General features: G+C 44.4%; 1 protein-coding gene across 9 annotated transcripts in view; it reads left to right on the plus strand.

The window, feature by feature from the left end:
* LOC115171727 (trinucleotide repeat-containing gene 6C protein-like) overlaps nt 1-14,498 on the plus strand; it is a 69,761-nt gene that overhangs the window by 20,798 nt on the left and 34,465 nt on the right. For all 9 annotated transcript variants that reach the window (XM_029728802.1, XM_029728808.1, XM_029728810.1 and 6 more), the window contains one exon: nt 10,721-11,026. In XM_029728802.1, coding sequence (XP_029584662.1) covers nt 10,721-11,026 — 306 coding nt within the window. The remainder of the gene's footprint in view (nt 1-10,720; nt 11,027-14,498) is intronic.

Raw genomic sequence — 14,498 nt, forward strand, 5'->3', positions numbered from 1 at the left:
CACACAAACATGGACGGATACATGCGTGTAAATGCACACACAATCTCGTTCATATATGATTGGTCCATTAACCTCTCTCGGGTATGTGGGACGAAATCGTCCCACCTAGTCAACAGCCAGTGGAATCGCGTGGCGCGAAATACAAATACCTCAAAAATGCTATAACTTCAATTTCTCAAACATATGACTATTTTACACCATTTTAAAGACAAGACTCTCGTTAATCTAACCACATTGTCCGATTTCAAAAAGGCTTTACAGCGAAAGCAAAACCTTAGATTATGTTAGGAGATGACCCAGCCAGAAATAATCACACAGCCAGCTAGAATATATGTCACAAAAACCAAAACCACAGCTAAATGCAGCACTAATCTTTGATGATCTTCATCAGATGACACTCCTAGGACATTATGTTATACAATACATGCATGTTTTGTTCAATCAAGTTCATATTTATCAAAAAACAGCCTTTTACATTAGCATGTGACGTTCAGAACTAGCATACACACCGAAAACTTGCGGCGAATTTACTAAATTACTGTTGATAAACGCTTACAAAATACATAACAATTATTTAAAGAATTATAGATACAGAACTCCTTTTATGCAATCGCTATGTCCGATTTTAAAATAGCTTTTCGGCAAAAGCACATTTTGCAATATTCTGAGTAGATAGCTCGGCCATCAAGGCTAGTTAAACTCGCCAACATCGAGGCTCAGTAAACTCAGAATTACTAGTAGAAAAATTGGATTACCTTTGCTGTTCTTCGTAAGAATGCACTCCCAGGACTTCTACGTCAACCACAAATGTTGTTTTGGTTCAAAATAATCCATAGTTATGTTCAAATATCCTCCGTTTTGTTCGTGCGTTCAGGTCCCTATCCGAAGGGTGACGCGCGGACGCATGTCGTGAATTTTTTTTCAAAATATTCCATTGCCGTACTTAGAAGCATGTCAAACGCTGTTTAAAATCAATTTTTATGCAATTTTTCTTGTAAAATAGCGATAATATTCCAACCCGGCGGCGTTGTTTTCGTTCAAAGGCTGAAAGAAAAACATGGCCACTTCTCGGGGCCGCGTATCTCCTGTCTCTAAGCCACCAGCCTGACCACTCACAAACAGCGCTCCTGTACCTAGCCCAGAGACAGCAGAGATCTCATTCCACTTTCTGGCGCCTTCAGAGAGCCTATGGGAGCCTTAGAAATTGTCACGTTACAGCAGAGATGCTGTATTTTCGACAGAGATGCCACAGAAGTACAAGAAATGGTCAGAGGGCACTTCCTATATGGAATCTTCTCAGGTTTTGGCCTGCCATTTGAGTTCTGTTATACTCACAGACACCATTCAAACAGTTTTATAAACTTTAGGGTGTTTTCTATCCAAATCTACCAATTATATGCATATTCTCGTTTCTGGAAAAGAGTAGTAACTAGTTTAAATCGGGTACGTTTTTTTTTTATCCGGCCGTGAAAATACTGCCCCCTAGCCCTAAGAAGTTAACCTCAGTCTCTCATCTGATCTTATTTTCAGATCAGTATCTATATACAGTATTCTTCTGTGATTAATCGACTAGCTGATCTGGTTCTGATTAGGCCTGGTATCTATATGACTGAAGTTACCTGTAAGCAACAGATGTTTTTTGTTGTTGCCGACATTGACTGTCATTCATTGATCTGCATTGTGAAGCTATTCAATGTATTCAGCTCTATTGCACGCTGCCATCTTGGTAAGGCCATGACACATCCCATCCTTTTCTTGGCTGCATTCTATTTTTACATCCATAGCTTCCCTGAACCCAATATGCCACAGTATTAAAGTCAACACTTGTAGTGACTTGCTTTCCAAGACCCGCCACTGCTGTGAAATGGAGTTGAACACTTTCCCTCCTGAACGCAGCCCATTATAACAGAGAAGACCTAGTAATTCATCTCCCCGATCTACCCATGTGTTTCCCCCCCAAACATTGGGCAATAGTAGCCTGTTTAGAGCAGTGTGAGCTGTTGTCGAGGCCCCGGGTATGAAAGCTCTCCATTAAATTCCTCTCTCTGGCCCGATTTTAAAGACGTAAGCTATGGAAAAGCCTATAATTGTGTGTGTGTGGCCCGATTTGATGAGTGGAGAGCAGTCTGCATGGTGCGAACACACGCAGACACTGAGACAGACAGATTAAAGGCACCTCAAACTTCAGACATTTGCCCTCCTTTTTTTACTTGTGTGGCTACGAGCCAAATAGCTTTGCACTTCTGTCATCTGATGAAGGTGAAGCTACTTTCTGCTGAATGTGTTGCACTAATGTCTTTTCCGTGAAGGAAAACTATAGCTGCACCCCCGATCACTATTGAAGCAAAAAACACTGACTTTCAAAATAAAATGCAGGTGAAATGGTTTGAAACACAGAATGTTTCTTTCTTTATATTTTTTTGATTGTTTTGAAAATGCAGATTTTTGAACTCTAACGTGACCCCTGGTGTGTGTGTGTGTGAGATCGTCAGAAAATTAAGGGCTCTTTTAAAGTGTAAAATGGGATCCCATTGTCTTCCTTTGCGTGAGGCTGTAGGGTCTCAGGGCCGTAGTTTGATGTGCATCTTTGATGAACTGGGAATCCACACAACGCTCTCCAGCTGAGAATAGTGCTCTAATTGTAAGTGGATTAGAGGGAGGGCTGGATTCAGAGAGACACAGACAGACACGGGGGTGGTGGGACTGTGACGCACACTATTCTCTGCACCATGTTGTGATTGGTGTAGCCAGAGAACAGACCGCTTGCCCCGCCTCTTCGCTCCCTCCATCCGTCCCCAGTACTTCTAGAAGCCTCTACGTCAGAGAGACCGCCATCACTCTAATACTGTTCTATTTAAAGGCGGGATGTAGAATACTCCGTTTTAACAGGAAAATCCCCTCTGAATCAGCAGCAGGGAGAATAAGCCAGCGTAATTTATATGCCTTCCATCTGCTTGGCCTAATGTAGCCATCTTTGGCGAAAACAATGGGGAGGGGTAGGGAGTAGAGTAGAGGTAGAGGGCGAGAAGTCTGAAGCGAGGCGCGCTCGAGCTTTCCTGCCTGGTTCCTATGCTGCAGGCAGGCTGAGGTAGAGCTGGAGCTGGTCAGGGGGCTGGTGGCAACAGCTGTAGCCCACAATGAGGCTCTGCTGCTGGGGCAGAGGGAGAACCAGGGGGGAAATCAAATAAAAAAAATCTAATCAAATATTATTAGTCACATGCGTCAAATACAACAGGTATTTCACCTTACAGTGAAATGCTCTCTTACAAGCCCCGAACCAACAATGCAGTACAAATATGAATAAGAAATAAAAGTAACAGGTAATTAAAGAGCAGCAGTAAAATAATAGCACGACTATATACAGGGGGTACCGGTAGATAGTCAATGTGCACCGGTTAGTTGAGGTAATATGTACATGTATGTAGAGTTATTAAAGTGACTATGCATACATAACTACAGAGAGTAGCAACGGTGTAAAGAGGGGAGGGGCAATGCAAATAGTCTGTGAAGCCATTTGATTAGATGTTCAGGAGTCTTATGACTTGGGGATAGAAGCTGTTTAGAAGCCTCTTGGACCTAGATTTGGGGCTCCGGTACCGCTTGCCGTGCGGTAGCAGAGAGAACAGTCTATGACTAGGGTGGCTGGAGTCTTTGACAATTTTTAGGGCCTTCCTCTGACACAGCCTGGATGGCAGGAAGCTTTGCCCCAGTTGATGTACTGGGCCGTACGCACTACCCTCTGTAGTGTCTTGCTGTAGGAGGCCGAGCTGTTGCCGTACCAGGCAGTGATGCAACCAGTCAGGATGCTCTCGATGGTGCAGCTGTAGAACCTTGTGAGGATCTGACCCACTACAGCCCTGTCGATGAGAATGGCGGGTGTGCTCGGTCCTCTTTTTCCTTTAGTCCACAATCATCTCCTTTTGTCTTGATCATGTTGAGGGAGAGGTTGTTTTCCTGGCCATGTCTCTGACCTCCTTCCTCTAGGCTGTCTCATCGTTGTTGGTGATCAGGCCTACCACTGTTGTCATCGGAAAACTTAATGATGGTGTTGGAGTCGTGCCTGGCCATGCAGTCATGAGTGAACAGGGAGTATAGGAGTGGACTGAGCACGCACCCCTGAGGGGCCCCTGTGTTGAGGATCAGCGTGGTGGATGTGCTGCTACCTGCCCTTACCACCTGGGGTTGGCCCGTCAGGAAGTCCAGGATCCAGTTGCAGAGGGATATGTTTAGTCCCAGGGTCCTTAGCTTATTGATGAGCTTTGAGGCTACTATGGTGTTAAACGCTGAGCTGAAGTCAATGAACAACATTCTCACATGGGTGTTCCTTTTGTCCAGGTGGGAAAGGGCAGTGTGGAGTGCAATAGAGATTGCATCTTCTGTGGATCTGTTAGGGCGGTATGCAAATTGGAGTGGGTCTAGGGTTTCTGGGATACTGGTGTTGATGTGAGCAGCCTTTCGAAGCACTTCATGGCTACAGACATGAGTGCTACGGGTTGGTAGTCCTTTAGGCAGGTTACCTTAGTCCCTGTGCCCAAGAACACTATGGTGGTCTGTTTGAAACATGTTGGTATTGGACTCGGACAGGGAGACATTGAAAATATCATTGAAGGCACTTGCCAGTTGGTCAGTGCATGCTCGCAGCAAACATCCTGGTAATCCGTTTGGCTAAGTGACCTTGTGAATGTTTACCTATTTAAAGGTCTTACTCAGGTCGACTGCGGAGAGTGTGATCACACAGTCGTCCGGAACAGCTGGTGCTCTCATCCATGTTTCTGTGTTATTTGCCTCGAAGCAAGCATAGAAGTAATTTGGCTCATCTGGTAGGCTTGTGTAACTGGGCAGCTCTCGGCTGTGCTTCGTTTTGTGGTCTGTAATGGTTTGCATGCCCTGCCACATCCGTCGATGTTCGGAGCCTGTGTGGTACGATTCGATCTTAGTCCTGTATTTACCCTTTGCCTGTTTGATGGTTCATCAGAGGGTATAGCGGGATTTCTTCTAAGCTTCCTGGTTAGAGTCCCGCTCCTTGAAAGTGGCAGCTCTAGCCTTTAGCTCAGGGAGGATGTTGCCTGTAATCCATGGCTTCTGGTTGGGGTATGTACGTACGGTCACTGTGGGGATGACGTCATCGATGCACTTATTGATGAAGTCAATGACTGTGGTGTACTCCTCAATGAAATCGGAGGAATCCAGGAACATATTCCAGTCTGCTAGGAAAACAGTCCTGTAGCTTAGGATCTGCTTTGTCTGACCACTTTTTTTTTCTTTTTTTTTCTTTTTTTAATTGATCGAGTCACTGGTGCTCCCTGCTTTAATTTTTGCTTGTATGCAGGAATTGGGAGGATAGAATTATGGTCAGATTTTCCAAATGGAGGGAGAGCTTTGTATGCGTCTCTGTGTGTGGAGTAAAGGTGGTCCAGAGTGTATGTATTTTATTGAATTTTTTTTATTTATTTTTTTCCTCTGGTTGCACATTTAACATGCCGATTAAAAATGAGGTAAAACTGATTTAAGTTTCCTTGCATTAAAGTCCCCGGCCACTAGAAGCGCCTTCTCTGGGTAAGCGTTTTCCTGTTTGCTTATGGCGGAATACACCTCATTGAGTGCGGTCTTAGTGCCAGCCTCAGTCTGGGGTGGTATGTAGACAGCTATGAAAAATACAGATAAACTCTCTAGGTAGATGGTGTGCTCTACAGCTTATCATGAGATACTCTACCTCAGGCGAGGAAAAACCTCAAGACTTCCTTAGATATCGTGCACCAGCTGTTATTTAGAGAAATAAACTCAGCAAAAAAATTCAAAATATTCCATTACCGTATGTCAAACGCTGTTTAAATCAATTTTTATGCTATTTTTCTCGTAAAATAGCGATAATATTCCAACCGGGCGACGTTGTATTCATTCAAAGGCTGAAAGAAAAAAATGGGGTAGTCTCGGACGCGCATCTCCAGTGTCACTGTTCTCAGCCTGACCACTCACAAACAGAGCTGCTGTACTTAGCCCAAAGACTGCAGACACCCCATTACACTTTCTGGCGCCTTCTGAGAGCCAATGGAAACCTTAGAAAATGTCACGTTACAGCACAGATGCTGTATTTTTGATAGAGATGCTACAGAAGGACAATAAATTGTCAGACAGGGCACATCCTGTATGGAATCTTCTCAGGTTTTGGCCTGCCATATGAGTTCTTTTATACTCACAGACACCATTCAAACAGTTTTAGAAACTTAAGGGTGTTTTCTATCCAAATCTACTAATTATATGCATATTCTAGTTTCTGGGCAGGAGTAGTAACCAGATTAAATCGGGTACGTTTTTTATCCGGCCGTGAAAATACTGCCCCCTATCCCAAAGAAGTTAAACACTTTACAATGAAGATCTGTGAAGTTATTTGGATTTGAATGAATTATCTTTGAAAGACAGTGTCCTGATAAAGTGACGTTTCTTTTTTTTTGCTGAGTTTACATAGTCCGCCACCCCTTGTCTTACCAGACGCCGCTGTTCTATCCTGCCATTACAGCATATAACCAGCCAGCTGTATGTTGATACATTTAAGCATCTGTACCTCGGATGGTGTCCACATTGATTGTGTCCATGTTTATAAGTATCTGGGCATCTTGATAGCTCTCTTTAATAAACACACAGAAGGCCTCCTGAGTGGCACAGTGGTCTAAGGCACTGCATCGCAGTGCTTGTGGCGTCACTACAGACCCGGATTCGATCCTAGGATGTCACAACCGTCTGCGACCTGGAGTCCCATAGGGCTGCGCACAATTGGCCCAGTGTTGTCCGGGTTAGGGGAGGGTTTGGGCAGGGGGGTTGGCTTTACTTGGCTCATTGCGCTCTAGCGACTCCTTGTGGCAGGCTGGGTGCCTGCAGGTTGACTGCGGTTGTCAGTTGAACAGTGTTTCCTCCAACACTGGTGAAGCTGGCTTCCAGGTTAAGCAGGCGGATATCAATAAGTGTGGTTTGGCGGGTCATGTTTCGGAGGATGCATGACTCGACCTTCGCTTCTCCCGAGCGATGAGACAAGATCATAATAGGATTGCAATTGGGGGTAAAATATTAAGAAGTTGCGAATAAAAATGGGCTTCTACTGAAATTAGATCATGCCTAATAGTATCACCGTGCACTACACTTTATTACACGGCTACAGGTTCAGTACACATCACTGCATTCTTAATCAGAAATTAGGCCTAGTTTGGCCCTCCGAAGTCTCCTAGATCAGTGGTATTCGGAGTCGCTAGTGCTGTCACGTGGGAGTTTCAGTGGGGTCACCCCAAAAAAACTGTGTTTGGGGGTGGGGGTGATAACTAATTAAGAGTGGAGATTATTGTATGGGACAAATATAAAAAGGTTGCAAATTTCGGTTAATTTTGCTGCCGCCTAACTGACCCTCCATTAACCGGTCAACAAATGGTTAATTTTTTTCCAAACCATACAATTGACGTGACCAACAGAAAATACTATCAGAGATCTGTATATAATGATGAAATGCTTATGTTTCCACCCTAACAATGGGAGTTGTCCCAAGACAGAAAGGCAGGCGACAAGTTTAGGTCCAAAACAAGCCCATAAAAACGCAGTGGACTTATTTTGGACAGATTTTGGCGAGAGTGAAACGTCTCGCTTTGCCTCTTCCTCTGATACCATGCATGCATACAAGGACCGGACATTTTTCATTAAGAGCTTAATGGAAACATGCAACAATAGCAAGCCTATCGTCTTACAGTCAAAAGGCTATAGCCTGTTATTAAACATGCAACTCATATAATGAAGCAGCTAATAAAACGTCATTTTCAAACATTTACCCAAATGCAATTAGCGGGAAACGCCGTTCTCAACAGAGCACCTAATGTGAGCAGTTCCAGTTCCAGAGATGAACATCTCTTTTAGAAACGTAGAAAGAGGGGGAATCTAATAGCAGCTACTATGATGGGTTGCTAATGACTAGGATAATGCATCTGGCTTCTGGACAACAAAAGAAAGTTGATATGAAAACCAATAAAATAATTGCCTCCACGTTTCTATGGATGGATTTTCGCAAGGCTACTTTGACGCAAGGTAAGACATGCCTGATTTATTTGACGTAAAGTGAAAATGTTCAGGTTTCAAGCTCACATTGCAAAGTGGTGGGAGATGTGCTGATAGTCAACGGTAGACAGCCTATAAGCCTATGCAGCTGAATTCACTCCAGTAGCCTACACAGGCTTTTTGAGGAGCTACTCTTGTGCTGTCTGACAGATGGTAGGCTATTCCGCTCTTCAAACTAGGCTGTGTATGCTGTGCGCGTGTGATAAATTAAAATGCATGAAGACTAACAAATACACACGAGCCAATTTTTAATTCCACAAAGTTATGCAAATGTACTCTATAGACCGATAAGCAAGACCGGTGAAATGTGTTTTTGGGGGCTAACTGATTAACCGGTAACATCCCTAATGCAAACCTATTTGAGAAAGATAATTAGAAAAATACAATATCATTGAGTAAATGTATTTATTGGTGCTTTGATAAGATATTTCAATTGAAGGTTATTTGTGGATGTGAATCGAAATGTACTTACTTCTTTATTTTAAGGTTGTTTTGATTTGGGGTGGGGTGGGGTCACCAGAAATTCTGGCCAACAAAATGGGGTTACACCGGTCTCAGGGATGGCTAACTCTGGAACTTCCTTTGTCTCTACAGAGTTAGGTAAATCTGCTTTTAGTTTTTTTGCACCTTACTTGTGAACAAAATGTCTGTTTGTTTTCTATGACTGTTTTGTATCTCTGCTTCTCATGTTGTATTAATGTGTATATTTTTGTAATTACAGGCCTCTTCTTTATAAGAGATCTTGGTCTCAGTATGACTCCCTGCTAAAATAAAGGTTAAATAACTGTTTTTGTATGACACCATTCTGTCCTCTTCCCCCTTACTGTGGGCCTCCCGGTTACATAACAGTGTGTGTGAGCTGTTCACCGTTCACTGCACAAACATTGGGCTGCGGTCAATGGAGCAGCACCGTTCCCATACAGCGTCGTACCCAGAACCCACACATGATTTTCTGTGGGTTACTTAATCAATAAGGCCTGGGGGGGGGTGTGGTATATGGGCAATATACCACGGCTAAGGGCTGTTCTTGGGCACGACGCAATACCACAACCCCCCGAGGTGCCTTATTGCTATTATAAACTGGTTACCAATGTAATTACAGCAGTAAAAAAGTGTCATACCGTGGTACTCTATACGTTCTGATATACCACTGCTGTCAGCCAATCAGCATTCAGGGCTCAAACCACCCAGTTTATAATGAGCTTTTTACTATGAGAATATTTAGCCACAGGATTGTTGCCTGTCTCGCACATTGATTCTCTCATACTGTAAAACACATCACAATCTCATGCTGGTTTGTTTAGCTTCTGGTCTGTGTTGCTGGATCCTGCTGATGTTTTTACTAGTGTTGCCATGCCAGATCTTTCTCTCTTGCTCCCTCTGGCTGTGTGATTTAGCAGGCATGTCTTTGTTTAGACTGCATCCCACTACTGTCTGTGTCTGTGAGCATTCATCTGTTCCCAAGTTATTTAAATCACAATTTTGTTGAATTCTTTTTGGGGGAAGCGGAACAAAAAACAATGAATCAATAAGCTGTTTCTAAGGAATTTGTCAGAGCGGTATAGTCAGCTTCTTTTGCTGTGTTTTTAATCCTTTGTCTTTTACCCTCACCATGTTTTTTACTCAATACACTTACACATACATTAACATATTGGTAATTGAGCAGATGCTCTTATCCAGAGCGACTTACAAGCCTCTCTTTTACTTGGTATAATAGGTTAGCGCTCTGCCCCATGCTTGTGTCCATTTCCGGTGGACCTTTGTAGTGCCCGAAAATAAAATTATGATAATTTACTAGCATGGTAAAAATGATCATGCATTTAATGTATTAAATTGCAGAGTGGCAGTAGGCTCTTTGCTGACTATCACATTTATTATGTAAGCACCAGTACAGAGATCATGACCAGAATACATCTCTTTTCCATAATGCACCTGATGCCTGTCGTTCCAATCTGATCCTCTTGCTACTTGGCCTCTCCTCATACGGATTGAGCACTTCCCCTCTGTTGCTAATACTTAAGGTGCTAGCAAACTGCTAATATTGAGCCCGGAAATTAATGAGTACAGTACTTAGCATGCTAGGCTGCTAAGAAGCTAAAACAGTTGCGGCAATACATGAATATAGTACTTAGCTAGCATGCTTAATGGTGCTTGCTAGCTATTACTGAGCTGAGGAAATGAATGAGTTGAGTAATTAGCTAGCATACCATGCTAAACAGTGTTAGCTGGCTTATGCTAGACTGAGGAAGTGGGTGAGTGGAGCTTGTCATAGGGGCTGGAAGCGTAGACATAATAGACGGTCAGGGTGGAATGTGAGAAGAAGTCACGGCTAGGTCAGTAGGATGGGTGGGGGGGTTACAGAGGGAAGAGTAGCTCTAAAACTAGCCTCTTTTTCCAGGGTTAGGATGTGATTGTCCTTATAAACACTGATCTAAGATCAGTTAGTTGGCTTTGCCTTAAGCCTACTAATGCTTAAGATTGAGGGATGGTGAACTGATGATGCCTCGGTATCATCAATAGACTGCTAAGTGTGTGTGTGTGTGTGTGTGTGTGTGTGTGTGTTGAACAAATCAAAATCAGCTTCTGCCTGGTGCCCTAACCTCCTGCCTCCTCTCTCTTCCCTCCACAGTGCCAGACTCAGCCAAGCCCGGCCCCACCCCTCCTCCTCCCCCCGCCAACCCCAGTGCAACCCCGTCTGTGCCCCCCACCAGTGGAAGTAATGGCAAGCGCGCCCCCTCCAGTGCCCAGCAGCAGTCCCAGCCCTCGCCCGCCCAACAGCGTTACCCGCCAAGAGAGATCCCTCCGCGCTTCCGCCAGCAGGAGCACAAGCAGCTGCTGAAGAGGGGTCAGCCGCTGCCCCCTGGGACCCTTCCAACTGTACCAGGACGCCCCGAACCTGACTCGAGTCAGAAATCCTCTGGTGCATCGCACACAGGTTAGCACTTTACTTTGAGCTTTTTCCTTTGTGACATTTTTGACCTCTGGGAATGTTCCACAACCCTGAACTTGACCACAGTCGACAGTCCAACTTGTTTTCTCTGTGATTATGTGTTGTACATTTATTTAGTGGAGCTTTTCCGGGATTCCTATCTTATATTGATGATAGTTCAAGTGTTTTCCTTGTATTTTGTTTAGTTTGCCACTTTAAAAGGAGAATGCAGATATGTATAGTGTATGCCGTTGTTGTTTCCTTGCCTGTTTCCTTGGGTCTGCTGTGTACCACACTGTGCTTCAGACTGCAGTCTAGTTCACCTGCAGGGCTGTGTGCACCGCTGTGTGGGAGGATCTGTTGTTGTGATCCTTGTTTGTTTTGAATGTGGTCTACCTGGCCTGGGATTCTAAATAGAGTAAATTACAGCAGGCAGCCACTGTGGAGGGGCGGAGAGTAAACACAGCTGGCGTGTGTGTGAGAGATTTGATCTGATTTAAACAACCTGAAGACCAGTCTAAAGATTTCAACTCAGTCATTCTTAGTTTCTATAAGTAAAATTTGTCTGCAGGGTTTTTTTCTGCATAGAAAAGTATTGGGCGGGCTGCCTAATAGTGTTGGATGGTATACCGACCCTTCTGTACTTTTTCAATACTAGAACATGAAAAATGGTTTGGTACTGAAATGTATTTTACTTCGGGTACTTCTGTCAAATGTGTCTCATTGATCAAGTCTGTCTACCAGCGCAGCCAATGTCCACCTTATAGTGCGAGTGCACCGTGCCTTCTCCACTTAGCCTGTACTGGGCGTCTGGGCCGCATCATGTTAGCTCCACTTAGCCTGTACTGGGCGTCTGGGCCGCATCATGTTAGCTCCACTTAGCCTGTACTGGGTGTCTGGGCTGCATCATGTTAGCTCCACTTAGCCTGTACTGGGTGTCTGGGCCGCATCATGTTAGCTCCACTTAGCCTGTACTGGGTGTCTGGGCCGCATCATGTTAGCTCCACTTAGCCTGTACTGGGCGTCTGGGCCGCATCATGTTAGCTCCACTTAGCCTGTACTGGGTGTCTGGGCTGCATCATGTTAGCTCCCCACTCATGTTGTACAGGGAGTCTGGGCTGCATCATGTTAGCTCCCCACTCATGCTGTACAGGGAGTCTGGGCTGCATCATGTTAGCTCCCCACTCATGTTGTACAGGGAGTCTGGGCCGCATCATGTTAGCTCCCCACTCATGTTGTACAGGGAGTCTGGGCTGCATCATGTTAGCTCCCCACTCATGTTGTAGTGGGAGTCTGGGCTGCATCATGTTAGCTCCCCACTCATGTTGTACAGGGAGTCTGGGCTGCATCATGTCAGCTCCCCACTCATGCTGTACAGGGAGTCTGGGCTGCATCATGTCAGCTCCCCACTCATGTTGAACAGGGAGTCTGGGCTGCATCATGTCAGCTCCCCACTCATGTTGTACAGGGAGTCTGGGCTGCATCATGTTAGCTCCCCACTCATGCTGTACAGGGAGTCTGGGCTGCATCATGTTAGCTCCCCACTCATGCTGTACAGGGAGTCTGGGCTGCATCATGTTAGCTCCCCACTCATGTTGTACAGGGAGTCTGGGCTGCATCATGTTAGCTCCCCACTCATGTTGTAGTGGGAGTCTGGGCTGCATCATGTTAGCTCCCCACTCATGTTGTACAGGGAGTCTGGGCTGCATCATGTTAGCTCCCCACTCATGTTGTACAGGGAGTGTGGGCTGCATCATGTTAGCTCCCCACTCATGCTGTACAGGGAGTCTGGGCTGCATCATGTTAGCTCCCCACTCATGTTGTACAGGGAGTCTGGGCTGCATCATGTTAGCTCCCCACTCATGTTGTAGTGGGAGTCTGGGCTGCATCATGTCAGCTCCCCACTCATGTTGTACAGGGAGTCTGGGCTGCATCATGTTAGCTCCCCACTCATGTTGTAGTGGGAGTCTGGGCTGCATCATGTTAGCTCCCCACTCATGCTGTACAGGGAGTCTGGGCTGCATCATGTCAGCTCCCCACTCATGCTGTACAGGGAGTCTGAGCTGCATCATGTCAGCTCCCCACTCATGCTGTAGTGGGAGTCTGGGCTGCATCATGTCAGCTCCCCACTCATGCTGTAGTGGGAGTCTGGGCTGCATCATGTTAGCTCCCCACTCATGCTGTACAGGGAGTCTGGGCTGCATCATGTTAGCTCTTCATGCTGCACAGAAGTTAACACACTTGAATGATGCAGCACTTTACAATGAAAGTAGATACCAGTTGCTTCCAGCTTTGTAGGCTAACGTTTCTTGCTAGCTTACATCTGAAGCTACAGTGGTTCCTGCTTTAAAAGTTGTGTCAGACTGCAGCATATCTTGCAGGCTGATGCAGAATTCTATGCCAAGTTATTTAATTGTCAGCCAGTTTTACCATTAATGCAAGTTAGTGCTAGTTTGACCACCAGATGGCATCTTTGAGAAGCATTTGATAGTCTTCAATATTGGCATTACTAGAGAATTTAAAACCTTTTCCTTAAGAGCATAGTATATGGGATTGATTTTAAGAAATTTAGCATAATTAATTTGATTAATATTACGGTGTTTCTATTCCAAGAAAAATGGAACCCTCAGGGTTTCCGTGAGGATGGAAAGGAAAATATGGCGCTGTACAACATGACAGTCAGGAGAAGGCTACAGTAATAAAAGGATTGAAGGGTTTTACATTAACTTTTTGAGGCTAGTGGGACGCAGCGTCCCACCCACCGTGCACACTATTCAACAGCCAGTGAAATATCAGAGCGCCAAATTAAAAAAAAAAAGAGTCATAATTCAAATTTCTCAAACATACAACTATTTTACACCATTTTATAGATAAACATGTCCTTAATCCAACCACGTTGTCCTATTTCAAAAAGGCTTTACGGCGAAAGCATAAAGTTAGATTATGTTGGGACAGTACATAGACAAAAAATTACACAGCCATTTTCAATGCAAGGACAAGCGTCACCAAAAGCAGAAAACCAGCTAAAATTATGCTCTAACCTTTGACAATCTTCATCAGATGACACTCCTAGGACATTATGTTAGACAATACGTTAATTTTTTGTTCTATCAAGTTCATATTTATATCCAAAAACCCATTTCTTTACATTGGCGCGTGACGTTCAGAAAATGTATTTCCCCCAAAACTGTCGGTGAATCAGCACAACAATTTACAAAAATACTAATTATAAACGGTAATAAAATATTAAACTGTTATTCAAATAATTATAGATTAACATCTCCTGAATGCAACCGCATTGACAGATTTCAAAATAACTTTATTGCAAAGTGTGCTTTCCCAGTAATCTGAGTACTGCGCTCAGAAAAATACATCAGGCAATTACAGATACCCGCCATTTTGGAGTCATCTAAATGCATAAATAGCATTAGAAATATTCACTTACCTTTAATAATCTTCATCAGAAGGCACTTCTAGG

The sequence above is a fragment of the Salmo trutta genome, chromosome 32, assembly GCF_901001165.1.
Source record: "Salmo trutta chromosome 32, fSalTru1.1, whole genome shotgun sequence".
Classification (NCBI taxonomy): Eukaryota; Metazoa; Chordata; class Actinopteri; order Salmoniformes; family Salmonidae; genus Salmo; species Salmo trutta.